The sequence below is a fragment of the Pagrus pagrus genome (genome assembly GCF_965226575.1).
Source record: "Pagrus pagrus genome assembly, chromosome: 4".
Taxonomy (NCBI): Eukaryota; Metazoa; Chordata; class Actinopteri; order Spariformes; family Sparidae; genus Pagrus; species Pagrus pagrus.
The window spans coordinates 3,043,482-3,071,293 of record NC_140188.1 but is presented as its reverse complement, the minus strand read 5'-3'; the positions used below and the strand labels follow the sequence as shown (position 1 = coordinate 3,071,293).

At 42.2% G+C, this 27,812-nt stretch overlaps 3 protein-coding genes across 8 annotated transcripts in view; 2 read left to right on the top strand and 1 right to left on the bottom strand.

Annotated features, from left to right (window-relative positions):
* The window catches only part of LOC311255901 (uncharacterized protein), a gene marked incomplete at its 5' end in the record, with an annotated part of 32,326 nt that extends 30,118 nt beyond the window's left edge, over positions 1-2,208 (top strand). Inside the window, 3 exons of one of the 5 annotated variants that reach the window (XM_084350579.1) lie at positions 372-524; positions 1,282-1,360; positions 1,804-2,208. In XM_084350579.1, the coding sequence (XP_084206705.1) occupies positions 372-524; positions 1,282-1,360; positions 1,804-1,894 (323 nt within the window). In that variant the 3' untranslated portion in view covers positions 1,895-2,208. The other 4 variants (XR_014622407.1, XR_014622408.1, XR_014622410.1 and 1 more) reach the window with 4 other exon arrangements.
* Positions 2,209-5,449: 3,241 nt separating this feature from the next.
* LOC311255945 (transient receptor potential cation channel subfamily V member 1-like) lies at positions 5,450-15,210 on the top strand. Its single transcript, XM_084350652.1, has 16 exons — positions 5,450-6,682; positions 6,955-7,298; positions 7,680-7,834; positions 8,004-8,156; positions 9,077-9,214; positions 9,308-9,609; positions 9,777-9,953; positions 10,736-10,891; positions 10,982-11,077; positions 11,159-11,229; positions 11,310-11,475; positions 11,890-11,956; positions 12,045-12,379; positions 13,346-13,470; positions 13,924-14,048; positions 14,145-15,210. Exons 2-16 carry the CDS (start codon positions 7,162-7,164, stop codon positions 14,222-14,224), a joined length of 2,283 nt encoding a protein of 760 aa, XP_084206778.1. The 5' UTR covers positions 5,450-6,682; positions 6,955-7,161; the 3' UTR covers positions 14,225-15,210.
* Positions 15,211-15,449: 239 nt separating this feature from the next.
* Positions 15,450-27,023, bottom strand: LOC311256751 (protein FAM222B-like). 2 transcript variants are annotated; one of them, XM_084352043.1, is made up of 4 exons: positions 26,890-27,023; positions 24,350-24,477; positions 20,271-22,307; positions 15,450-17,877 (listed from the first exon to the last, which is right to left on the bottom strand). In XM_084352043.1, exons 2-3 carry the CDS (start codon positions 24,429-24,431, stop codon positions 20,296-20,298), a joined length of 2,094 nt encoding a protein of 697 aa, XP_084208169.1. In that variant the 5' UTR covers positions 24,432-24,477; positions 26,890-27,023; the 3' UTR covers positions 15,450-17,877; positions 20,271-20,295. The 2 variants fall into 2 exon arrangements, with proteins under 2 accessions (XP_084208169.1, XP_084208168.1); XM_084352042.1 differs by having other exon boundaries at positions 15,450-22,307.
* Between the last annotated feature and the right edge of the window lie 789 nt (positions 27,024-27,812).

Genomic DNA, 27,812 nt, shown 5'->3' with positions numbered 1-27,812 from the left:
TGAGTCTTTTATTACTTCATCTGTTTGCTTTTTCACCATCAATTAGTGTCCTTTTATATACACTTTTTTATGGTAAGTGACTGATTGTAATTTATTTGCCAAAAAATTTAACAGTCCATTAGATTAAAGATGATTTGGACTGATGGCAAATAAGTAACCATATAGTGAAAATCTGATCTGATGGTCCAAAAAAAAGCTGCTGTCGAGATGGAGACTAATTCTTGCGTGGCTTGACTTAAAGTCTAAAGTAAATTTAAGAGGTTATTCTAGTTCCTTTTTAGAAAGTTGGTATGAATCATCAGAAACTCTCCAGATACTGATTTGAATAATATAAGTAGAAACAAAACTATCTACTTGTACACAACTTTCAGATCAAACAAACGGGAAAACTGTCCTGCTGAAATCTCTGCTGAATCTAAAGGACGGAAAAAATTATGCCGTCCAAGTCCTCCTCGATATAGCCGAGAAAACTGGAGGTTTAGAAAATCTGATCAACGCATCGTACACAGATCCTTGTTACAAAGGTAGGTGAAACATGAAATTTGGACTTGGCTATTATTTTGGTGGGTAATTAAATCCCCCAAAAATAAGTCCCCATAAGCTACATTTGCAAACCTCATCACTTAAAAAGAGAAAATCCCGTATGCATGGTTTTCTAGTGCTGTTTCATAGCCTGAGAAACACAGTATGTGTGTGAACAAAGGGATGTACAATATTTTGACTTTATTAGGTTAACCTAGCTAAAACTAATGCAATCTAATACAACAGTCCTGCAATAAAATCCCTTACAAAATAAAACGTAAATAATTTTTGCCAGTTTAAGTACAAAACTGTATTTTAGTTCTTGCAGATTCACACAGCCTTCTAAAACCTCTTGTTCTGGTAATTTATAGATTATCAGCACGATACGTGTGTGAGAGACACTTAGCCACCTGACTTCTGCCTTGAGGAGCTCATTAGGACCAGACTCCCACATTTTAAGCCACCCCTCACATGTCACCTGGTAGTATAACAAAGACAAGACCTTTATCTACCAACCAGTAAGTGCTCCAACTGTAAAGCTGTTCCTTCATTAAGCTGCATGTATTACCTCAGGTGGAGCAGCTACTGCTGCCTCAGTCACAGTGCTTTCGCTTGCAGGCAGCGCTGCACCAGTCACATCAGATGTCGACCCTTGTTGACCAATGGGAGCTGACGGAGGAGCCTTTATAGAGATCAGTGTATTAGTATAAACCTTAATGTTGATATGGTCGGTGTAATCTATGAACTATGGGCTTACAGGTGACGGTGGACAAGTTGCTGTCTGTGACGGAGGGTCTTGCGGAGGGTCTGGTTGGGAGGCAGCATCAGTAGGGGTCAGGTCAGTGTCCTCTGAAAGGAAATCGGGACAAAAGCTTATGCAGCCATGAGGACAAAAATCTGTGTCAAAGCAGCTAAAGGACAGAACTGTAGAACCATCCTCAGTGTGATTCTGCAGCTGGTTTTATTAGATACAGATTCTGCATTAATGAGGTTCATGCAGTAATATTAATCCAAGGAGATAAACTGATATACCTTGACTTTCAAGCTGTGAGCGCGTCAGCCAGCAGAGCATCGTCTGCCCGGCTATCGTCAGCAACATCTGCCCGGCTGTTGTCACCACGGGACCCTGAGATGCTGGATGTGGCAGTTGCTGCTGGAGGGGCCACTTTTGGGGCAGATTTCTGTAAAGTGCAGTTTGAGTACAGGCTTGAGGTTTGTCTTATGAACTGCAGCCTGCTTTTTACTTAAGGAGCCTTGACCTACCTCTTTTTCTTTGTCTAGGATGTACTGCCTGAAGCGCTTCAGTGACTTAGAAGAGACGTCGTCTTCTGTCATTACGAGCCACTGCCTAACGGAACAGAAAGCCTCCTGAGACATCTTCCTTTCCTGGTCACTGCCAGCTTGGGGATCGGCCTGAAGGCACTTGTGCAGACTGCCACATCTCCTGAAAGGTGAAGGACCTGAAGCGGCCCTGCCCATAAATGGCCCTGTCGACATTTAGTTCCAGGTGGCAGGAGACCGAAGGGAACATCTGGATGTATTTCAGGAGGCAATCCTTCACCCACTCATCCTGCCTTCCACCTTTCCTGTCTGGGTGGCGGCTCTCCTTGACGTGGCGATCAAGGAGACTAAAATACAGAACATGTTATTTAAGAAAAACAACTTAAAGCTAACTTAAAACAACAATGTTTTGATTCTGTTTAGTAATGCACACTCACAATTTGAGATACCCAACGTCATTTTCGATCAGCCACTTGAAACTTTTGCCCCCATACTTCCCAAATGGGATAGTTAGCTGACCGAGATACTGCTTCTCTGTGGGCTTTGCAGTGATCAGGAGGCATCTCTTCTTAGCTGAAGAGTTACACATTGGAAAGGTTATTACAAATATTAAGCGTATAGTGCACTGTGCAGTAGCCTGGCATGCTTGCAGCACTGCACGGGATGGCTCAGGTGCAAACACATCTACATGGAACATATGTTGGTTGTGATATTCTTCTGTCTTCTGTCATCATACATCTGGGATGTTTTTTTTGATGACTGCCATACCTTGGCCTCCTTTGATGCTTTTAAAACACATTGTTGCATGTCATGTGGCACACTTGTGTCCAGAACACACAAGACAGGCAACAATGGATCTGCTCCAGGTCTCTTAGCTGAAAAACATTGAACCGTTGAAGTGATTTGGGACTTCACGCTTGATAAAAGTACTAAAGCTGTAAGTTTGTAGGTTCAACAAAACATATGTATGAAAGGGACCTTAAGTGACAATGTCATGACACGAACAAACTATTAAATCACACTGGAAACAAACTATTAAATGCTAGATTTAGTATGAAGGACACAGGAGGTAATGATGAAGGCAGCAGAAATATCCCAGCCTTCACCTGTGACTCACCTGCTGAATGAGAAGCTGCCTTGAACTCCATTTTGACTTAATTCAGTCTGTAGAAGAAAATGTGAGGCCAGTTAAAACGGGCTTTCTTAAATGTGCAAAGTTTGTCACACTAACTAACCCACACATCCAGCCAGTAGGGTCTTGAAACAGTGTGTGAGAAAGACATTAAAACTACTTCATATTTGCAGATGCCAGGATGGAATACCAGTGTTATTCACAGCGGTGATACTCAAGTTACTTAACAACTTAGGAAAAACAAGAAGTGACGAGTAGTTAGGATAATTCTGATCCCATGAATGATTATTTTTCTCCCTTTTTGAACTCTTTCCCATGTACAGAAATGCAGCAGCAGCTATTAAGTGCAGTCAAATATCCCATTTATCTGTCATGTAAGCCTAGAGTCACACCATATAACTAGTTATTAGCTACTAAGTTACTTGTGTTCTTTCTTCTATGATAAATGTTCTTGTTTTAAATCACCGGCCTGTGAAACAATATTTAACAAATTAAAAAAAGTTTTTTGAAAAAGATTTCTGAATTGTTATTTATTATAAAAATAAATATTCATGCTCCAGCAACTAGGTTAAAAAAGAAACGATTCAAGTGTAAAACAGTGTCGCTGCATCAAATTAGAACAAAATGTAAACACAGGAAGCTCAGGTCCTTTGGAGTGCAGAGGGCACTCCTGACTTCTTTCTATGACTCTGTGGTGGCATCAGCCATTTTCTATGGTGTAGTCCGCTGGAGGCAGGAAGAGACTTGATAAACTTATCAAGAAGGCCAGCTCCATCCTGGGACGCCCTCTTGACCCAGTGCAGGTGGTGGGAGAGAGCAGGATGATGGACAAGCTGTCAACGCTGCTGGTGAAGGAGTCCCACCCCCTGCAGGTGACTTATCACAGCGCTGGTCAGCTCCTTCAGCTCCCAATAGACCTCATTCTGTACTGTCAATTTTCCTAAAACGCATATTTATTATTATTATATTGTAAATACAAATTCACTGCTGTTAATTTTGTACAATATCATGTTGAATGTATGTATAATCAAGTCTATTCTATTTCTTACCTTCTTAATTTATATTGTTAATTTTTTATTGTTTTTTTGTAAATATTCTGTCCTTTGGCTGCTGTGGCAAACACATTTCCCCGTTGTGGGACAATAAAGGGATTCTGATACAAACAAGCAAGTTGATTAGAAGCATTCATGGTGTAGATAGGACTTTACATTCTGATATATAATAATATAGCAGCTGACAATGAGAAATATAAGAATCAAAAATCTGTATAAAATTATTGTGTCAGCACATCAGTTAGAAAAACAGTGGATATTTTCTAACTGCTCCTTTGTCACAGAAGCAGTCATTGATATGATGTTCTTGTTTTTCACCTCTAGAGGGGGCCAAGTCCCTTCTTTAAAATCTTTGATGGGGAAGTCTAAGAGCCTCTGATGTGAGACTTGACCCATCAGTAGAGGAGAGTAACGTTTTCATCTTCAGGCCTCATTCAGACTGAGAGGAACTGGTCTTACCTTGGAGTTGTCTGGTCTGTGCCAAAGATGGAGTGACGTCATACTGCACTTAAGTTTGACTGGTGGGCAGTCCCTCGTCTGGAAGCTCTGCTGCTGAAGTTCACTGGTGCCAGATTTTTCTGTGGTGGACCCTCGAGTCTTTGCACCACAGTCGGGATGAAGCCACAGAGCTGCAGCCCACGTCATCCTCCAGGGATTCCCTCCATGAAAGCCACCACCTCATCGTCTTCATCCTTGACTGCTCTTCTTCCCATTCGTTCTCGGTGTACAGCAGTCACCTGAGCTCCAGCACACTACTGCATTTAAATGTAGTGTGTAATTAGCCATCAAGCACCAGCTGTGACAGTCAACTCAGCTGGTACCGCTTTTATTAACCATCCCCACACCTCATCTCATCATCTGTTGACCTTTTGGAGGAGCTGGATGTGGTGTTTGCTGTTCGAGGGTCACTGTCTGCAGAGATTTCTGTATCGTTGAATTACATTTTCAATGTTTGCCTTAATTTTCTCCAACCTAACTCTTTCTGTGAGGTGTGAATATATTCTCTAAAGCATTTCAGCATCTTTGAAGTGATGTCATCCTCCTTCTTTATGAACCACTGTTAATCGGAGCAAAACGCCACCAGAGCCATCTTCCTCTCGTGGTCGCTCCCAGCTCGAGGGTTAGCTTGAAGGCACTTGTGAAGGCTGTACCACTGCCACATTTTATCATGGATTCAACCTTTCCTGTGTGGTTGCCGTCTTTCATTGGTGTGGTGATCAAGGATACTAAAATACAGAACATGATATTTACTACAAAAAAAAAAAAACAATACAGATGTTTGGCCTCATCCTGGCTTCTGGCCCTTCGGCAGCACAGCGGGGACCTCTGGTGAGGGCAGCTTAATGTGGATGTACCTCTTACAATAATATGAATAAAACAAAAAAGGAACAGGACAAAGGCGGTCCCTCCTCATCGGACAGACTCCCTCCTAAACGGTCTGAGAGTGGTCCAATATGGAGAGAACAAAATTGGGCCAGCACCCTCCTTAGGGCCTAGGAGCGGTCCAAAGCTCCAAAATAAACAAACCTTGAAGGGGGAATATCTGATATTCATCTGCTGTCCCAGCCCGCCTGTCTCCACTTGGGCCCCTGGTGGTGCTGCTGGGGGTTTTGGGGGTGGCGGCTCCTCTGTCTGCACTGGTTTGTTATGTAAACTTTATTACCAATAAAAAAACACAAAAAACAAACATTACAGACTTTGTTTCTGGTGAGTGAACCATACTCAGTGTTGTATAGCCTCAAATCCACCAGCTATGTGAAACTTATGTCGTCGTACTTTACAAACATGACTAACATGCTGCTTCTCCGTCATAGCTGCAGTGATCAGCTGGAGTTTCTTCTGAGCTGAAACCAGGAGGGTCGTCAGCTGATTGAGCTCAGCTGGGCATGATGTGTTCACTCTCTGCCTTCATACAGCTGCCATCCACCCTGCACCAGTTGTGTTGACCTTAGTTGATAAATTACCCTACTTTTATGTAAAATCTCTTGCATGGTCGCCTTCCTTTTCTAAACGGGGGGTTGACTCAGATCCAAACCTGTTAGGTTAATGTTTGTTCTTCTGTTTAAAGTGGTAAATTTTTTGGTGGATGTTAAACTTTTGTAACGGCATTTGTGCCCAATTTGCAGAGTTTGCTAACCCAATTGTTTTTAGTTGAAGGACTGGTACAGGTAATTGATGACCACAGCCACACCTCAGTGAGTTATGTGTTCCCTTTGTAGGCTGAAGTGGTTGAATCAGCATGAGGCCAGCCAGTTTGTTGTTTTCACTTGTGTGGTGGAGAAACGTGGGAAAATACATTATGGGAGCTTTTCCCTGGTTGCCTTTTTGGTTCTGGTGGAATCGGTACCACCACAAGTATCAGTCTGGAGACTAGGGCTCAGATTAGTCAGTTAATGGAAGAAGGTAGAGCTGTAGAGCTTGGACTGTGTTGTAGCCACCTTTTAGTTTCACCATCGTACATATCCAGTACATTTATGTCATGACATGGTTTTGTAATGAACAGTGAATGACATGTATCTCAAAATAAATGATGTTCTTTGTCCCTTGTCATCTAAAATACACAATGAGTTCACTGAAGAGGCCTCCAGTCATCAGGTGTCAGTACAAAAGGGCAACCTTGGAATGTGGTCGAACAGGAGAATCGAATCATCGATGTGACGCTGACAGAAACTGCAAAAACCTGTGATGCTACCAGGTCAGTGTGGACCAAATCCTCAGGGATGTTCGCAGCACCTTGTTGAATCAAAAAAGGGGTTCAACCTCAGGAAAACCTAATGTTAAGTGGCCTGTGAGTTATGTTATCCACTATACAGTGGGCCAAATGTATTAAAGTCTGTGTATATTCAGATGTAGAAATCTGTGGACACACAAAACAGGAAACATGCACACGCAGTCTTTTCGTCAGATTTATAAAACCTTGCATGCTTTTCCTCTTCCTCATCTGAACCGTACTCTCATTTTCTGCAGGTGGAGCAGTGTTGTTAGGCAAACAATAGACTTCCCCTCTGGGCGAAGGGAGGAGCGTGCCCAAGGTAACATCATTCACACCTCAGTGCCGCCCATGACCTTTTTGCAACTCTACACCTGTGCTGTTCATCACAGCTCGTGAGCTGCTTACGGAAGCAAGGACAGTTTGTCATACTCGATTAAGACTCGACTATATCAACAAAAACCATGGACGAAGGACAGCCACCAGACAATGTGGAGCCAAACAAAGACCAGGACAAGGAGGGGGATGGTCTGGATTGGCTCCTTGAAGACGGCCAAGAGATAGTTCACGTACCTATGGATACCAACGTCTTACTATCCAGGTAACTGATCCCAACAGGGAAGAACTGCTGTTTGATTTCTTTCTCACAGGTTGTGCATGTGACCTTTTATTATTACACAAACAGATTTTGAGATGAACTAGTTTGGTTCTATAGCTGCCACAAAAATGTGTGTTTTAGCCTGTGGGGACTGAAAAGTGTCAGGTGACAAGGAGGTGGATTCCAGGTAAACATGCTTTAGCTTGTTTGAAGCCTTCATTTGTTCAAAAGCTGGTTAGAATCGTTGAACAAATATTCTGTGTTAAAAGCAGTTGGTCATGTGCGCAGTAGTGCTTAAATATTGTGTAGTTGGAAATCTTGGGCTGCATGATTCATCTTCTGACTTGACTTATGGACTTGTAACTATACTTTTCCACATTTCAGACCATGCAGTGACGGTGTTGACAACGTTTGCAGTAAAGCATTCAGCAGAGAGAGAGTCTTCGAAGCAGCATCTCAGGGAGACACAGATCAACTCAGTGGCCTGCTCGACTACCTGCAAGTTAATAAAAAGCAACTTACGAGCCCAGAATACACAGGTGAGTAGGACAGAGACAGCTTGATGTCTTATTTTCTATGACTAGACAGATGTGAGGCCTTATGGGTCTTTTATCACTTCATCTGTTTGCTTTTGTCCTTTATATACACAGATACTGATGTGAATAATGAAAGTAGAAACAAAACTAACTACTTGTACACAACTTTCAGATCAGACAAACGGGAAAACTGCCCTGCTGAAAGCTCTGCTGAATCTAAAGGATGGAAAAAATGACACCATCGAAGTCCTCCTCGATATAGCCGAGAAAACTGGAGATCTAGAAAATCTGATCAACGCATCCTACACGGATCCTTGTTACAAAGGTAGGTGAAACAAAAGGACAGAGGACGCATGTTGCACAGACTACAAGATGTGAGGCAGAATTGTGATTATAGACTATATAAATAAAAACTGACTTGAAAGTGAGTTTACACAATGAGAAGGTGTTGTCCTCTATAATGAATGTCACAACATACGTGTGTGCAGCAACTATTTAAGGTTTAAAATATCCTCATCTCATCTTTCATTTTTCGAAAATAAGTATCTCCACTGGTTTTTACTGTCTTGATAACTAGTTCAGATTCTGTGTTGTTAATTCAGAAGTTATTTGTTTTTTGCATTTAAAAAGAAGCGTGGTAACTTTATCATTTGACCAAAAAGGAATTTTAATTTACTTGAAACATTTTTGTGAAAGTGTTAATATATTGCATATGTATAAAAAAGATGTTTATATTACTCGTTCATCATTGAATTTTTTTTTTTTACTTTTCACTGACTAATATATTTTGAGGTTTTATTTTATAGACATTTGTACTGTGTTAAATTAAAGGGTTTTTATCTGTTTGATACCTACTGATGCCGTTTTTCAAGTTATTTATGGTTATTTGATTATTGTAACCATTTTGCAACAACATAAAACATTTTAAAAATAAATTAAATACATGTTGCAAATTATTCTGAGGGTTTCTTAGATGTTTTACCACAAATTTCAACCCAATTCAGTGAAAAATAAGCGATTGTAGATTGAAGTTTTTACATTTTTTTTTTCCCAAGACAATCATCACATAAACTAGAAGGTCCTTGGTGAGATGATATGAAATGACTTAAATCCATTTAAAGATCGAGAGTTCAATCACAGTATTTTCTTAAATAGATCAGGAGCTTAAATCTTAATCTTGAGACTGTAACAATGTGTGGAAAACATTAACAGCTAGTTTCCTGTAACAACAAACCCTCGTCGCAGGTCAGACAGCCCTGCACATCGCCATCGAGAGGAGAAGCTTTGACCTCGTGAAGCTGCTCATCCAGAAAGGAGCAGATGTGCAAGCCAAAGCCAACGGGAATTTCTTCCAGCGTAAAGCAGGACTGGGCTTTTATTTTGGTGGGTAATTAAATCCCCCCCAATAAATATACCCATAAGCTACATTTGCAAAGCTCATCACTAAAAAACCTCCCCTCTGTGTCTTCTCAACAGGAGAGCTTCCTTTATCTCTGGCTGCCTGCACCAACCAGCCCGACATGGTGTCCTTCCTCATGGACAATCCGTACACAAGAGCTGACCCGACTGACAAAGACTCGCAGGGAAACACCGTCTTGCACGCATTGGTGGTCATAGCAGACAACACGACAGAAAACACAGACATGATTGAAAGGATGTACGACGGGATCCTCATTCAGCACAACAAACTTCAGGGGGAAAAAGTCCAGTTGGAAGCAATCGAGAACAATCGGGGGTTGACTCCTCTGAAGTTAGCTGCCAAGCTCGGCAAGATCGGGGTAAATCTGTTCTGTTCTTTAAAGTGTAACAATTAACTAAATATGAATTTAACATAAAAATGGGACGTGATCATTATTTTCCGGCCTCGTCTCGTGTGCAGGGTTTGGGAGGATTCATTGTGTTGACACTCAAAATAATCATCTCCTCTGATCTGTTCCTTGGTCAGCTGTTCAGGCACATACTGCACCGGGAGTTCACCGATGAGGCGATGAGGCCGCTGTCCAGGAAGTTCACAGAGTGGGTGTATGGACCGGTCCACTCCTCGCTTTATGACCTGAGCTCCATTGACACCAACGAAGAGAATTCTGTGTTGGAGATCGTCGTCTTCGGGAGCGACATTCCGGTTAGGAAGATATATTTTTGTTCTCATGAAGGCTGGAGTTGCAATCAGCATTAGACAGGATATATTTATATTCTATTGTCTAACACCAGCTTGTGATGCACGAGCTACACCCTTTTCTGACTATGAAATAAGTCAATTTGAAAACAAAGAGTATAATGCTGACAAAAAGCTGAATTTCCAATTAAAATACTAAATGAAATATAAATAAAAAGGTTCAAAGCCCCAAAAACATGACTCCAAATGGGAATTATGGGGAAGAGAAGGGGAACATTTCCAGCAGCCCTGTTGAAACTGAAGCTGAAAACAGTGAACTGAGTACAAGTGCTAGTGGCTACTTAAGCAGCGCCGCTGAAGCATCTACAGTTCCTGCAGCAAACTGCACAAAACATGAAGCTAAATAGAGAAGGCCTACACTATGGCGGTACTTGGAGAGCCAAATATAACACAACATCCTCCCACCTCAGATAACATGGTACAAGACTACCAGATCGCTTTCAGTTTTCCTCCAACAACACAGAAGAAAACATGACTCTACTCATTTAGTCTATAATGGAGACGTGAAAGCAGATGGAAAGGTGCCTGAATCACTGAGCTTTTATTTTCCTGGGAGGTGAAAGCAAGGTTTACAGGGAACCCATCTAAACACAAGATGCCACCAACAATTACTTCATGATGGTTAATGTTGGAAGCAAAAACTTCTCTATTATCACTGTGAGTCAGTGTGCCTCCATGACAGTTTTGAGAGAGTATAAAAGTGTTTTAACTGACCAACGCTTCCTCAGAATCGTCCTGAGATGCTCAAGATCGAACCTCTACGCAGTCTTCTCGAGGATAAGTGGGACCGGTTTGCTGCCAAATTATTCTTGATGAACTTCTTGGTTTACCTGGTGTACCTGATCATCTTCACTGTCGTGGCAACCTACAGAAAGGAAGGACAGGTAGGGCTAAAACACATCCTTGAACAAACTATGATCTTAATAAATTCTCCAGCCACAGAAAGAAAAGACTCCTGATCTTCTGATCTGCAGCCACCGTTTGCCATCGAAGACGTCCCGCTGGACTACTTCCGCAGCCTTGGTGAGGCCATCAGCGTCTTTGGAGCGGTGTGGTTTTTCTACAAAGCGGTAAGAAAAGTGGAAATTACACAAAAGACTTGAATTCATTTCAAACGTAACTCGTGTTTCTACGTCTGTTTAAATCCACAGGTAACTATTTTCAAGAGGAACCCCCCAAACTTCAAGGCTCTGTACACGGATGGATTCAGTGACATTCTGTTGTAAGCACGGCTCGGAGAAACTTTAATTCCCAAACATTTTTAATATCATCGTTTTCTTAACTACTTCGCTTGGTTTGCAGCTTCCTGCAGGCCACGTTCCTTCTGATCTGTGCCATTCTGTACGGCTGTGGATGGAGAGAGTACCTCAGCTTCCTCGTCTTCTCGCTGGCTCTCGCCTGGATCAACGTCCTCTACTACTCGAGAGGCTATAAACAGATGGGGATGTACAGTGTCATGATGCAAAAAGTAAGTCTTAGGGAATAAAGTATGAGAAATGTTTGCCTGGTCAGAAATGGTCATTATCTACTCACACTGTGCCGATGGACAGTTTCATAGTCCACAAAACATGGAGACTTGTTTCAGATGTGAAAAGACTTCCAAGTCTCCGGACGCCCTTTAAAGATCCCGTCTTCATTTTTAAACCCGTTTTTAAGGCAGATCTTCACTGTAGCTGCTGAGCTAAAAGCGTTCATGAGTCGATCGAGTGTGTAAACATTTTTTGTTTTTTAACGTTTTTAAAACAAGTCCAAGCTTATTCAGTTGTTTAGGAAACTGTTTTGCTGGGAAGGTCCAGAAATGTTGGGCGAGTAGATAATGAGTGAATTTTAATGTTTTGGGTGAACTGTTCCTTTAAGGCGTCTCTCTCTCTTTTTGTTTTAGATGATCCTCGGTGACCTGCTTCACTTTTTGTGTGTCTATTCCGTCCTGCTTTTTGGATTTTCTGCTGGTAAGACCTTCATTCTGCAGAATAAAGACTTCAGATGTTTTCCAAGGTGAAGACTTCTGACTAACCTCTTCCTCCTCCTCCTCCACAGCCATCGTCGCCCTCATAGACGACTCCTTTCCAGATCCTGAAAATACGACCAACGACACACCGGCACAAGGAAGGATGTTTGATGCAGGACCTTTCGAGTGCAAGAAGCCGAGTTTCAATGACATCGGTTACACAATCCTGGAGCTGTTCAAGTTCACAATTGGAATGGGAGATCTGCAGTTCACCGATCACGTTCAGTACAAGGAGGTCTTCTACATCCTGCTCATCTTGTACATCGTCCTCACTTACATCCTGCTGCTCAACATGCTGATCGCCTTAATGGGCCACACAGTCGAGAGGATCTCTGAAGAAAGTGAAAACATCTGGAACCTGCAGGTAGGAAGCTGCTCTGGTCTGTAAACTTGTTTTCACAGTAGAAGAAAATCTAACGTTCGCAGGATGAAGTTCTCAAATCCAGTTTACATTTTTATTTTCTCTTACCTGCGGAGCCCTTTATCCACCTTTATTTTTTAGATATTTATTATAGAGATATCTGCCTTCTCTAGAATATAATGGAGCTGGATGACAAAAATTATATTTGAAACACTTCAAAACAATCTAGAAGGATAAAAAACACAACAGGTAAAAGGAAAAATATGAATTTTGGGTGAACTGTCCCAAGAGTTTGGCCAGAACAAAACTACTCCACCTCAGAGAAACAGTGAAACTGTGTGTACTGTCTTTTTTGTTGTTTTTAAGTAGATGTCCATACCAATCATGAAAAGTGTCTATATTGTGTGACAAACACTTGAGATCCAAAGTAAATATGAACAAAACTCCAGCACTCACAGAGAACGAGCCTTCATGCACTTTGTTTTTTTCAAATCAAATCAATTTTAGGTAAATAGCCCAAAATCACAATCACATCGCCTCAGTGAACGACATCATCTGTCCTCAGACCCTCGATTCAAGTGAGGGAAAACTTGAGATGTTGAGAAAAAGGGAAAAATAAGAAATGGAAGAAGCCTGAGGAGGAGACACGGAGGAGGGATCCCTCTCCAGGACGGACCGACAGGAAAAAGATGTAGAACAGAACAATAAAATCACAGTTTACAAGTTGCATTGACAGAATATCTGATACAAATTATAATACATGTAAAGCGTGTGGATCCAGGAGACGACTGAGCAGCCCGAGGCCCATAGTTTTGCCTATAATCAGAAGAACTGTTCCTGTTGGTGCTGGAGTTCTGTTTATTTTTATTCTTAACTCTCCTGTGAACCAGTTATATTGTTTACGTCTTGGAGAAGTGCGAGCTGCTATTTTATCATCGTCTTTAAACAACAACAATCTGACATCTTCAGAGGGCGTTCACAATTTTGGACATGGAGAGGACGCTGCCCAGGTGCCTGACGAGTAAGCTGTACGCTGGGATGTCAAAGATGGTGTGTGTGAAGAACGAGCAGGACGAGGAGCATAGATTTTTCAGGTGAACAATTATTGGATGTAATAATATTCGACTTCACAGGTGTTAGAAAAGGCATCACATGTACCCTTTGTTGATTAACAACCCAGCAACCCTGACCTCTGTAAAGGTTTAGTCCCCCCAAATTAAAAAAATATATTTTCTTACTTGATTTCAGTTTCTCAAAGATTTTCCTGTTGATGGAGAAAATCCAGAGGTCTCACAGTGACTCATTTTACACACGGGGAGCATTTATTAGGTAGAAACAAGTTACCGTTAACAAGAGCAAGTTTATTTTTCAGAGTGAGCAGAAAGAAACTCCACTGCTTCGTTTTTAAAACATTTCCCCATGATTAAAAATACACCTACCTCGTACTGTTGATCTTTTAACCCTGTAATGTCAGATTAGTTTATGTAGGTGCAGTCAAGTCAGATGTTTCTAGTGTTCCCTGTGATGAGGGACTCTTCTGACTTCAGGGTGGAGGAGATGAACTGGAGACAGTGGAGGTCCGATCTTGGTTATATCCAGGAGGAAGATCCTGGAGATCGCATGATGAAGCTGCAACCACAACCACAACCACAACCCAAAGACCTGACTCCTGGTAGACACACACACACACACACACACACACACACACACACACAGTTCCTGTTGTCTTACTGCTCAGTCACTAATGTGTTTCCATTTAATCTTTCAGGGAATCGGTGGAGCCTGAGTCCACTCTTGGAGAGGATTCGTGCCAGACGTCGCCAACCACAGTTTTCCAGCAATCTGTAGCTTCATCAGAACATCGAAGTCCAAAACTGTTGAGTTTAATTTTTAAAGTTTAAAGAGACTACAGGGAAAACATTGTTGTGGAGATTTTGGGCTTTTTGCTTCCAAAACATGTTGATCTGGTGTTTTCTTGTGTTACAGTTTGTGTCTTAAATCATCTGTATGTTCTTAAATGTATTTATTGTAGAGGTGTGCGTTTGTGTTGTCTCTTGTGTATTTAAAAACACACCGGCACAAGGAAGGATGTTTGATGCAGGACCTTTAGAGTGAAAGAAGCCGAGTTTCAATGACATCGGTTACACAATCCTGGAGCTGTTCAAGTTCACAATTGGAATGGAGATCTGCAGTTCACCGATCACGTTCAGTACAAGGAGGTCTTCTACATCGTATTTAAAAAGGTCCATGTTGTGGGTGTGTGGCACTAGTTCATCCTAAATACTTGTCCCTATATGAAGAAATCCAGATAGTGAGTTCCTGCCTCAAGTGGAGGAGTTAAAGTATCTTGGGGTCTTGTTCACGAGTGAGGGAAGGATGGAGCGTGAGATTGACAGGCGGATTAGTGCAGGTTTAATTGGCCTTGAACACAAAATATAAGAACTTGAAATACAAAAAGTAATTGTCTCATTGGAAATAATCAACTGGGGAAGTTTCATTGTGATATTTATTAATTTTTTTGTTTTTTATCAGATTGTGTTTTATTGCTATTTGCACAGGTACAGGTCAGAACAGGTACGTTAGAGTCACGTGTGTTACTCACCTGTAGTGTCAGATTCATGTTGCATTTATCTGAAGCCAGTGATTGATTGATATTTTGGATCAAGTACAGCTTTTTATATTTTACCTACTCACATTTCTTTAAAAAAATAAAACCTGGTATAACGTGTACTGTACATGATAAGTGTCAGAACATCTCAATTAAACCTTAAGGTCACAAACTTCTATTTTTTTGTGTTAAATGTACCTGCTGTTTGATAACATAACAAACCTGCAGGGTGATTAACTGAATCCTAATTTAATTGAGGGTTTAATGTAAACGCTGCTTATTGAAATCAGTCAGCATCTTTTAAATCCTGTCATAAAAGATGTTGAGATTTTATAAACCACATGGTATTTTTTTCTCCTCCCTTCCTCTAAGCCACTTCTGACTTTATTATTATATACGTTTATTATTTGTATTATTACCATAAACTGGATATGCACTGAAGAAAGACAACCACTCTGTCAGCGATTTGTGTTTGCAAACTTTATTTTGGTTAGGGGGAATGTTTGTGCAAGACATTTTATTCCTGAAGGTTAGGCAAAACTGGAATATCACATTTTCACAAAGTAGAGAAAGTAAGCCCCCTCCACCACCGTTCACAACATGATTGACCTTTGATCATCAAAGATAATCATATTAATGGAGTATAAATAAACCTAGAGAGAGTCGTTTCGTACTGAGCCCCGATAAATATTGCCATCTGAGTCGACTGACATCTGAGCTACATGTGCTTTAGTAGATTCTTGCAGTGCAGGTTGACATGAACCGTTTCTGCATGACAATAACATCTGAATCTTTCTTGGCGAAACCAACTGGGGCGTCCTGTGCAGACAGGAACCTCTCGCTCTAGATTTCTTTATGCTCCGTTCACATCTTTACACGTTTACTTCACGAGATTTTTCTTAAACCGTCCAAATGAGGGCAGCAGCTCTCCTTTATGTCACCAGGTTGTTGCTTATTACTGTCAGAACACGAGTTCCCGAAACAAGCTCGCCAAGGCTTCTGTTGGCCGGGGTGGTTACAGAGAGGGACGCTTGGTCACTTTGGTCAGTGAGTCAGCAGCAAACAGTTCACACATCCCGACAGTGTCTAGGAATCGTGGCACACTTCAGGACTTCAGTCCATGACACAGTATCAGTAGTTACACTAAAGTAGCTTGGTCCCCCGTCAGAGATTAACTTCGTGCACCTTTTGTCAGCGTGCACACCTGTGTGCAAGTACCCAAGCTTTAACATACACACACGCAAGCACCCACTCACACATTTCTCCATACTAAGCCCAGTGGAGGCACTTCATATGAAACTGTAGAACCTGACTGTGTCGGGCTGTAACGAGGCAGTTCAAAATAAACAGGGCGGGTCTGTCAGACTGTTTAGTGTTGGTTTGAAGTTAAAGGAGCAGTTCACATAAAAATGTAAAGTCCAGTCATCTACTCACCCCCGCGCTGATAAGATTTCTGACGTCCACAAAACATTTCTGGAGCTTCGCAGCAAAACATCATCGCAGCATTCCTCCTCTAAACTGAAGCAGCCGGGGACTTGTTTTAAAACGTACAGAACAGCCAAATAAATAAACATGATACGGCTCCATACAGCTGGCTCGGTGTAATCCACGTCTCTGGAAGCCCCAAGATCCCAAATTGATTTGAAAAGATGATATTTAACATAAATAAATGCAAATAAACACAAAATGGCTCCAAATGGCTAATCTGACGTAAACCTGGGCTGCAGCCAGATGTCCAGACTTCACCTGTCCTACAGACTCGTGGTCCAGTCTCTCAAGAAGCTGATTTCACCAGACTTCAGTGATTTAATTACCCACGAATCATTGCAACACAGGTGTGACAATGTAGTTTTTCAAAATTGCCGACTGAATAAACAAATAACTTCTTAAGCACACGTAAAACAATTACTTTATTAAAATGTTACTTGAATAATGTCGGCCAGAAATAATATTCTCCCACATCAGGATACAGAAATCACGTGCATTTATAATAGTGTTGAGGCGCGTCATCACAGTACGTACCACTGAAGTCTGAGAGGGGTCAGGCTGCAGAGTGGACATTTGGATTCAGCCCGAGTCACTGGAGCCACAAAGATCCCAAAATGATCCTAAAAGTCGTTATTCACACCCTCGATGTGTGTTAACACTGTTAACTCAGAAGCTACAGCGAAGATTTAGGTTTTAAAAAGGGTGAAAATACAACCTTTCAAATCAATCTGGGATCTCTTGGCTTCCAGAGACTTCCATTAGCCAGACAAGCTGTATGAAGCCATTTTGTTTTTAACGTTTTAAAACAAGTCTCCAGCTACTTCGGTTGTTTCGATGTGAAGATCCAGAAATGTTTTGCGGACTACGAAACTTCGCCTGACTTTCTATTTGGCAAGGGGGCTGGTAGAGAAGTGAATTTTCATTTTGGGTGAACTGTTCCTTTAAGCTGAAGTGGGTCAGACTCCTGAAGGATCACTCTGCCACTCTGAATACTGGTCAGTTTCTATACATTTAGAAAATCTCCAAATAAAGCAGATAGAATAGACTTTACCAAATTTCACCAGCATGTCAGCGGTGGCATTTTTTTTTCGCCCTGCGCCCGTCTCATAAATAGGAACCTGTTTTCATTGATACAGCCCATACATCATTACTATTCATACACACGCACACACAAATCATACTAGTGTGTGTTAAGATTAAAGTCAATAGCAGCTTTAAGGGGCAGGCACATCAAAAATGAGAGCCAGAAAACAAAAGAAACTGCCATCAAGTATGAAGACCAAAATAATCCAGAAAAGCTACGGCTTGCATCTCAGCTGTCTTCCTCTGAAGATGACGCATCATCTCACCTCTCTCTCTCTGTCTCTCTCTCTCTCTCTCTCTCCCTTTTGACCTGTACTGTAATCTGAGAAGAAGAAATGCTCAGCGCTGTGAAAGACATCAGATTAAAGCATGGATGCAAACCTCTTATTTTGCCAGTTCAGTTCACGCCGTCTGCGTCAATGTGTGTCACCTATGGCACCTAATGTGAAAAACACCTATGGCTTCAGGATGCAGTGGTCCAAAACAAATAAATTAAACTATAATAAGGATATTTATTAAGAATACCAACTAAAACACAGTCCAAATACTTTAAAATAATAACTGCTACAGCCCTGTTCTACATACCTATTAATTCTGCTAAATACTATTCATATTTTACTCTTAAAATCATCTTGATAGGCAACATTTAAGACAGTGGGACAGGTACGAGTAGCATCATCACCTTAATGTTTCAACTTAAGGCAACATCACCTGTTCCCACTGCGTATACATATTAACACTGCCCCATGATCTGACAGTACACTTTAAACAGATTTCAAATGAACCAAAGAAAAAAATGACTCACTCTTTCTCTCCATGCAGCCACACCTAAAGGAACAGTTCACCCCAAAAAGAAAGAATCGAGTTACCTCCTCCTGCACGTGCTGATGGAAAGTCGGGTGACGTTTCATAGTCGACAGAACATTTCTGGAGCTTCACAGCAAAACAGCGTCGCAGCGTTCTCCTTAAAACGTAATAAAAAACAACAGAAAGAAAACAAAATGGCTCCGTACAGCTCACACAGCTCAATCCAAGTCTTTGGAAGCCACGAGATAACAAATTGATTTTAAAATATGTTACTTACACCGTTTTTTAAAACTGATATCTGTATTATTAAAAAAAAAAAAAAACATCTCAGGGCTTCTGGAAACACGGGTTACGCCTGACGAGCTGTTAGGAGCCATTTTGGGTTTGATCTGGTTGTTTTTGAGCATTTTAAAACAAGTCACCGTGCACATCAGTTTGTGAGGAGAACGCCGTAACGCTGTTTTGTTACAAGCTCCAGAAATGTTTTCCGGACTACGAAACTTCAATTGACTTTCCATCAGCACGAGGGTGAGCAGATGACGACTGAAGTTTCATTGTGTGGGGTGAACTTTTCCTTTAAGTTTGGATCCTGGCAGAGAAAGTATGAAGCCGAGGATTAACTACTGTGACATTTAAGGCTTTTTCCAGAAGGCTTGAGGCCAGCAGAGCAAAAATATGCCCGGACAACATCAACCCGAAAAAAGGACTAGAGGAGGAAATGGGTCCAGAGCTTCATCGTGCTAGAAACATCTAGCAAAACATAACCTGCATTAAATGTTCTTATTTTTCTTTATAGGTAGCAGAAATACAACACAGGGTGAGGCCAGTGATCAGCAGATGAACAGCCCACCACGAGCCACACAGATTCAGTCCACACCACATCAGTTCACTTGTATTACAGTAGTAAAGTGGTGAGGAAATGTGTTAATGAAGCATTTTCCCAGCTTGCATTATCTGAAGTACTTGCACGCTTGCAAGTGATCAATTTGCTTTTCACATACCGACATACGCACGCCATTTCAGTATTAATGGATGGGATGCCTTTCTGTTTCACATTAGCTACGAACAAATAGGGGGCTAATGGAGTTTCTGCTCCTCTTGCCAAATGTTACAGCATAACATTTAAAAAGTAATTTCTACAGTTCAAGTAGGACCATCTACAGAAATACCACAAATAAAAGAATAACTACTTCAAAAGCAACTCTTGAAATATTACACACGAGGGCACTTTCCAAACAAAAGAAAACTACACGGATCAAAGAAAATGTTACGGTTTTTGCTAGTGCTGGCTTTGTCTTGTTTTATATCAAATTCTGCTTAACAGTGATCGTTAGCCATTTGTTGCGCACACACTCACGGTGCAGTTCAGAAGCCATTTTGTTTTCCTGATAGAGGAGTTTTGGCTACTAACAACGGGGACAAAAACCTTTTCAACAGTCTTATTAATTGCATATACATGTAACCTTCTTATTCAAATGGATCAGAAACCTGTTAAGAGGATAAATAATTTCAAATAAAAACATTACACAAGACATCCTAAATCTTGCCTTTGGGCAGTTGTAAGGCCACAAATGCTGAAAAAAGTTGTTCCATGTCAACCGAGGAGAAGCACTGTGACAATCATGGCAAGCAATGAGTATTTCAGAACGCCGTATATACATGAACAAAGAGAAGCGCGTCCATGCCAGTGATGAAAAGAGGATTTTCTACTCAACGGTGGACAACAATCTCAAAAACCCTTCATCTGCAACGACATGGCTTAAGACCTGAGGAATACTTTGAAACATCACAACCTGGTGGGTCTACAAATCGAGCTCTGGAGCAATAAAATGTAATTGATCACTTGCAAGATCTTAAAGAATAAACCACAGAAGCTGAAAGTAGCTGTTGAGGAAACTCAAAACACACCGAGGAGGGGGGGTGAACGCACACGTTAACGGTAGCCTGGGTGATGAGTGTGGACTCCTCCGCCATTGTTGGGCTCCTGAACCTGACCCATGGCTGACCTGTGCATCTTCCCCATCACATCCATGTTCTGCTCCTGATAGCTGGGCAGCTGGAACTCCCCTCCCAAGAAATCCACATTCTGCATCAGCTTGGGCTGGCCAGGAGGACACTCCTTCCCCGGCCGGTACTTTGCCCCTGGGATGCGGTCTGTGGAGGCTGCGGCCTGCCCCCCCTGGAAAGCCACCGGGAGGTCCTGAGGGCCGGATACGCTGTTACCTGCTGTGGCTGGGATGCTGCCCCACGGTGGCTGCATGTAGTGGCCATTAATGTAAGGCATAGAACCTACCGGGCAGTTAACGGGGGATGAAGGTCGTGGTTTTTCTGCAGGGTGTTTGAGAGGAAAGGACTGTGCAGCGTTAGGTAGCTTGTGGGGGTAGTTGAGGTTTCGAGAGGGGAAAGCACACTCAGCTGGAGGCTCCATCCGGGGGTTCTTGCAGGGATGGGCCCCCTCAGGAGGCTGCTGCATGTGGGCCAGCTGATGCTGAGCCCAGGAGCGCTGCTGCTGCAGCTGCTGTAGTTGTTGTAAATGTTGCTGCTGTAAATGCTGCTGCTGTTTCTGCTGATGTAAATGGTGCTGAAGCTGCTGCTGCTGCTGCTGCTGCTGCAGGTGGACCTTCTCTGGGTCTGTGTGAAAGGCAGGTAGACTGTTAGTAGCAGCTATGTTGGGCTGTGAAAGCAGAGCAGCACTGGTAGTCTGAGCTGTAGCTTTGTCTGGGGGTCCCACCATGAGGCAGCTGGGCACAGAGCCCAGAGCCCCGGGGTGAGAGGACACTCTCGAGCTGGCGTTGATCAGCAGGTTGCGGCTGATGGGGCTGGGGTTAGCGATCTGGCCCTCACAGACTGAGGTGGTGCCCATGCCGGCCCGAGCCTGGCACAACTGGTTGATTTGGTGCACGATGCTGCTCAGGTCGCCAGGCCGGTTCTGATGCAGGCTGGCTGCCATGGACAGTGGGATGGTGGAGGTAGATACAGTTACATTTGGTGGGGCGTCTGCGTCAGGGAGCTTCCGGGGCCCATACGCCCCCGGCGGAGGCTGCTGGAGGCTGTTAGGCATCGCAGGAGGTCCTGCACCCACAGCCTGGGGGAGGGGCTGTGAACCCACCAGCCCCTGGGTGTGCTGCAGGCTCGGAAGCGGAGCTCCGTCAGACATGTGGCGCAGATCCTGAGTCACTCCTGGTTGTGTGAGTAAAGCTTGCGGAGGAGCCGGCGGATGCTTTAGTGTCTGCAGGTGAGAAAGATGCTGCTGTGGTACGACTGGTGGACAGGACTGGCTCTGCTGCTGCTGCAGAGCCTGGGGGTGAGGCAGGCTCTGCTGCCTCTGGACGCCCTGTGGGTGAGCCAATCTCTGCTGCTGTGAAGTCTGAACCTGGGACAAGCTCTGCTGCCGCTGCAGAGCCTGTGAATGAGCCACGCTCCTCTGCTGTAAAGCCTGGGGGTGAGGCATAGTTTGAGGCTGCTGTAAAGTCATTGGATGAGCCATGCTTTGCTGTTGCTGTAGCGCCTGTGGGTGAACCATCCCCTGCTTCTGGACAGCCTGGGCCGCAGGCTGAGACGGGCCCTGTAGGTGTGGAGCCGGCTGAGGAAGATTTAAAGTGCTTTGAGTGGCGTACGGCCCACTGTGAGGGTTCATGACGGCTTTATGAAGGTGTCGGGCGCGGCTACCGTCCGACCCCTTGATGACGCCTTTGGCAGGCGCTCGGAGGACAGCCAGCAGGCCCCTACTGGAGCTGACCTGAGAGGGGTAGGGACTGTGGCGCTGGCTAGACGAGGAGGTGTCGAGCCCGTTGACTGTGCGACGAATGTGCTTCCTTTGAGGTACTTTGACACTGTTGGGGAAGATCTGGATGGTCAGAGGGTTGTTGGCAACTTTCTTAGCATAGGCATCCAACTCTGCTGGGGTTGGATAGCTGGCAGATCTCATCTTCTGTGTAGTTTCCCCTGCAAAGTAAATACAGTCAGTCAACCAGAAATAACAAGCAAAGCGCACTGACTGGGATTTGACAAAACACTTAAAACCGACATGTACTGCAACATCAGAGTTGCAAAGAAAATGAAGAGTTTGGGGTTTTTGGACCGACGAAAAAACATTTGGAAAATCAATGAAAATGAACTTTCATTTCATTCTTTGAAGTGAAAAGCAGGATTGTTTTTTTTTTGCTCTCTACCCTGGATGACAAAGCTAGCTTAGCATCAGATGTCCGAGATGTTCGGTCTATTTTCTTTTTCAAGTTCTTTATTGATTTGTTTGTGGAGAGGGAAACAGGAGACAGAACAACTATCTGTTATTGTTGAATCACTGACAGCTGGTATTTTTGGTGAATATTATTTGAGCTTGTGTGACACTAACCAGCAAAAAGCCACCAGGACAAAGTGAAGCTGTTGTTGTGAAATCATCACCATCTTTTTAAAGAAGAATCTGAAGATGTAAACAACAGTTCTTGGTAGACTCTGACCAATACCGGATATTTGGGGTCAGTTCTGATCTTGATATAAAAGGTGTATTCTGAGAGATATCAACCGTTACACACAGTTTTTGTAACGATCCCTCAGATGTGGTTATCAAACACTTGTGGCAAAGATGTGTAACAAAGGCAGGATATTCTCAAGATTAAGTCAACTTCACTGGAAATGTAATGATTAAAAATTACCCCAAGCACCTTTTCTACATTAAATAATGTAAAAACAAAAGTTTTCCTATCGACCCATAATGAACAACGTATGCCGACACCAATTTATCTGTGATGAGCCAATATCAGGCGATAATATCACGCTACTGATATATTGGTCGTCTCTAGTTGTCAGGATGTAAAAACCAATGATCTGATATTTTTAACAAATCAATGAAATGACAAAGAAATAGTCGCCAGCGCTGAAATAAATGTTTAAATTTAAATTGAACCGTGACGACTCTAATGTGTTATGAAAATAAATGGAAGTAATTGTTAGTCGAGCCCTAAATACTGCTCTGTGTGACAGTCGAGGTGGAGGAATAACATGTAGAACAGCGTGAGCTATATTGTAGCTTCCTGCTACATCTAGCCTTTAAATGTGGGCTGAACATCAATCACTTCTTCTGGAACAAAATACAATAACTGTATTGAAGTGTTGAAAAGTCCGGGTCAGGTAGAGCCGGTTGATTCATCAGCAAAGAAACATTACGACATCGCTCTCACCCTCGACAATGTTTTAGGTGTTAGCAATGACACTTTTCTGTAGAGCCTGACTGACGCTGGCGTATCACAGATATAACATATCGGCATATGTGTTATTTGATATGCGACAATATGACAAACTGCTTTTGTAAGAGACTATAATGCAGAAAAAGATGCTTCGGGTAATTTATAATCATTACATTTTTGGATTTTGGATCACTGCAAAAAATGTGTGACTTTTTTACTCCCCAATATCAGTATCAGCCCCAAAAATCAAGTATTGTTGTTTCTTGTCATGTCAGTTTCAGCAAATCATGGGTAAATTATCATTTTCAAACCACAAAATGCAAATAAAATTGCAGCATCAACACATCGTCTGACCCCTGAAGCTGAGTGACGGTGCCAGCTTCTTAAATGTGCTGCTTGTCTTTGTCATTTCTGACGGGAAATGAAGAGTATTGGGGGTTTTGGACTGTTGGTCCGACACAAGAAGCAAAAGAAAATGTCACTTTGTGTTCTGGTAAATTGTGAAGAGCATATTTTACATTTTATCTGACTTTTAACAGATTAAACTGTCAATAGGGAAAATAATCAGCAGATTAATTGATTATAGTGGTCACGACTTCAATTCTTAATTGAAAATCGATCAAAATGAGCTTTCGATGTCGTTCGATTTTGTTGCTCTCTGCTCTGGATGACAAAGCTAGCTAGACTTTTACTCCCTCATGTAAATACACACATAAACACATAAAGTTGCTGCATCAACACATTGTCTGACGCTGAGCAATGAGGAAATGGAACCGCGACATGATGGAAGGAAGCACTCACATTTCTGAAGTCCAGTGTTCATCTGCGTACGGGAGAGAAGTCTGATGGTAGGGTCACCTGATGCCGGCAGACAGGCCAGCATGTCACTATTCCACTAATGCAGCATGGGACACCTTCTCCTCACCATACTGGGGACAGACAGAGCAGGCGTGAGTCAGCCGCTGACAGACACTTACGTTGGTGTGAAATGACTTCGCTATCGCCTATTTTCACATCCAGTACTGTTTGACCTTTTGCAAATGGCAGCTTGTAATAAACTGACATCACGGTTCTATAAAAGCTGGCGGTGTAGACCCTGCAGCAAGCAGAGAGCCGAGCTGGAGATGGAAAAAGAAAAGATGTTCTTTCTCCCCCCGAACAGAACAGCACACAGATGCAGCGTGATGCAGGCTGCGAGCCAACCAGATATCCCCTTCAGACTCACTCACAGTGGGAAAAACCAGCGCAATTTTCTCTGCTGAATGTGTTTCAGTAGGCCATATCGTGAAAACATAGAATCAAATCAAAATGGAAGCTTTGGTCCTGAATCCAGACGCATTTTAACAGAAAACACAGTCATCTTGTTGAATATCTGCTTACACAGAGAAGACAGAACGAACACGCCTGCAGACGACTATGTAAAGATTGTCCCACTATTACATCAATCGCTAACTATCTTTATAATCGATTAATCAGTTTGAGTTCTTTTTAACAAGAGATATTGATTCTAGTTTCTTTAATGTGAATATTTTCTTGTTTCTTTCCTCCTCTGACAGAAAACTGATTATCTTTGGGTTGTGGACAAATCAAGATATCTGAAGACATCATTCATCATTTTCTGACACTTAATAAATCAAACAACTAATCAGTTAGTCAAGGAAATAATGAACCAACTAATCGACAATGAAAATAATTATTAGTTGAGTTAAGAGGAAGAAAACTAGTGACACATCGTCAGCAAATCAATGATGACAAATCTGCAAAATGATGCGATGAGTAACATGAGAAAATCTAATTACTGGTCAGACATGGAGCAGATTAACAAGGGGAATGCCACTGCCTACACTGGAATCTTGTATTTGTAATCCCACAGGCATTAAAGTTTTACATTTTACAAATCTTTACAAAAAAACATGTATTCCCATGTAAATCTGAGAGTAAATAAAAAATCTGTGCTTCCTTCTTCCTGAGCTGCAATAGAAGAGATGGCGGTCCACAGCAGGGCTGCAGCTAATGATCATTATCATTTTTACAATTAACTCATTAGCTGTACAGTCAGTAAATGTCAGGAATTAGTGAAGAGCGCCTGAGCAAGAGTCAAAAACCGAAAGATATTAAATTTACCATCTCCAGAAAGCAACTGAGAGGCTAAAACCAGGAAATGTTCCTGAAAAAACAAAAATAAAACATTCCTGCGACAACACATACATGAAAGAGGACATGCAAGAAAGAGAGCTTTGCTTGAAAATTGATTAAAATGATTCATCAGTTTGACAGTGAATAAACCGATCTGTCTCCGGATGTTCTTGCAGGAGCTTATATCAGATGTATTACACAAAGAATCAGTGTTCGCAACAAGGACGTGAGGGAGAGTTTAAGCAAACAGCCTTGACTGCATTAGCCAAATACCCAGAGTGTTTCAGAAAATAATGCTTTTATTCCCAGTTTCTTCACTGGAAGAAGGTTGTCGGGAGGGGATCTCCGAGGAAACTACATTTAGTCACCACAGTATTTTGCAGATTCATCATAGATTTGCAGACAGTTTATGATTCATCCCTTGATCACTTCCAGTGTACAAATATTTTACTGACTTGTCACAGTGGTGCAATCTTAATGAATGCACTCTCTTGTGGATCACTGGTGAGATAAAGTGTTTGTGAAAGCATCAGTGGGACTCGTTGCTTTTCTATTTTATCTAAATCCAAACACATTAAGCCACAGGACCACTGCCTCTCTGCTGACATGGGTCAATAACCTTTCCCCCCTCTGTATCCCACAGGATGACGAGGTGGAGGTTGTGTGGTTAAAACGATGATCCTCATTAATGCAGACTGGATAATGTGACCTTTTCCCACACACACACAGGTCACACTAACCGTTTGGAGCTGTGGCAGCGACCTCAGTTAACGCCTAAATCAACCTTTGTCATGTTGTGTGAGCGTGTCGAGTTACAGATTTAACACAATAACAGAGGGCTAGGTTAACTTCCAGCAGGCTGTCTGTAGCTAGGTAACGTTAGCCATCTGTCTAGCAATCCAGCCTTAATCTGCTGGAGTTTAAAAACAGCTAGCTAACGTCAGGAACGGTCTTTAAATGAAGCTGGATTATTTCAGCAAACGCACGCTGAGTGGACCGACTGTGGGATTAACATACTTCACTTAACGGACATCAGAAACAGTAAAAAAAAAAATCATCGTTCAGCAGGTTACCTCGAGTCAAGCACCACAATAAATAAGGAGCTTCTTTGTGCTTATTGTGACCAGGCCAGCTGGTTAGCAAACTTTAGCTCCTCACTGACGGAAAACAGCATCGCGGAGCGGATTGAACAGGATGATACTTACTCCTCACGAAGCTACGAGTAGGGAAACTTCATTTTGTGGAGATATAACGTTGATATTGGTTTTAAAAATGAAGCGACCATCCCCAGTGTGTTGATTCTCCGGGCTGCTGCTGCTGTCCGGCTACGGCAGCAACATTTGTCGCGCATGCGCAGAGAGAATGGACCCCGGCTCTGCATTTAGGCATCAACGGCGAACGCCTGTCGAATAATATGTGCGGATTTGAGGTTTTATTACTTAAAACATGACGAGATCTCAATTTCCTTAATAAATACACGAAGCAATGGTGGAATAAGTATTCAAATAAACAGGCAGCACTATAATATATTCCATTACATGAAAAAAAGGCCTGCATTCGTATAAAAAGCGTTTTTGTCACCAAAAATCTGCTTTAATTATTAAAAAAAAAAAAAATTATGTAGAATATCCTGTCAGTATTGTATTATATTACAGTATTTGAGTACATTTATTAAATTACTTTCGACAACCTGGCCTAGATTTGATTTTAAAAGTGGAAATGACATGATTAAGTCTGATATTAACCCTGTAAATATCCATTATAATGAAAGTGTTCTTTGTGCCTCAACAAAAATCATAAAAAGGCCCAAATAACTGGTTGGAAACTGATACTAACCAAAACCGACAAAAAAATAAACAAAGCACGCAAAGAGATTATAACACAACCCTAGTTTTATTTTCTATTAAGAGTTTCAACCATGTGTGTGTCATTATAACGCCCTGCCTAGAAGCACATTCATGATTGAATATACGTTTTAAAAAAGGTGCAATATGTAAGAACTGGCCACCAGTGGATGTCATACTCCAAACAAATAGGGGGCAGCATATCAAAGTGTTGTCACTAGCTGCTGCTAACTGTAGCTGCCAGTAGGGTGGTTAGCTCAGTTAGCCGTGGAGCTAGCAGTCTG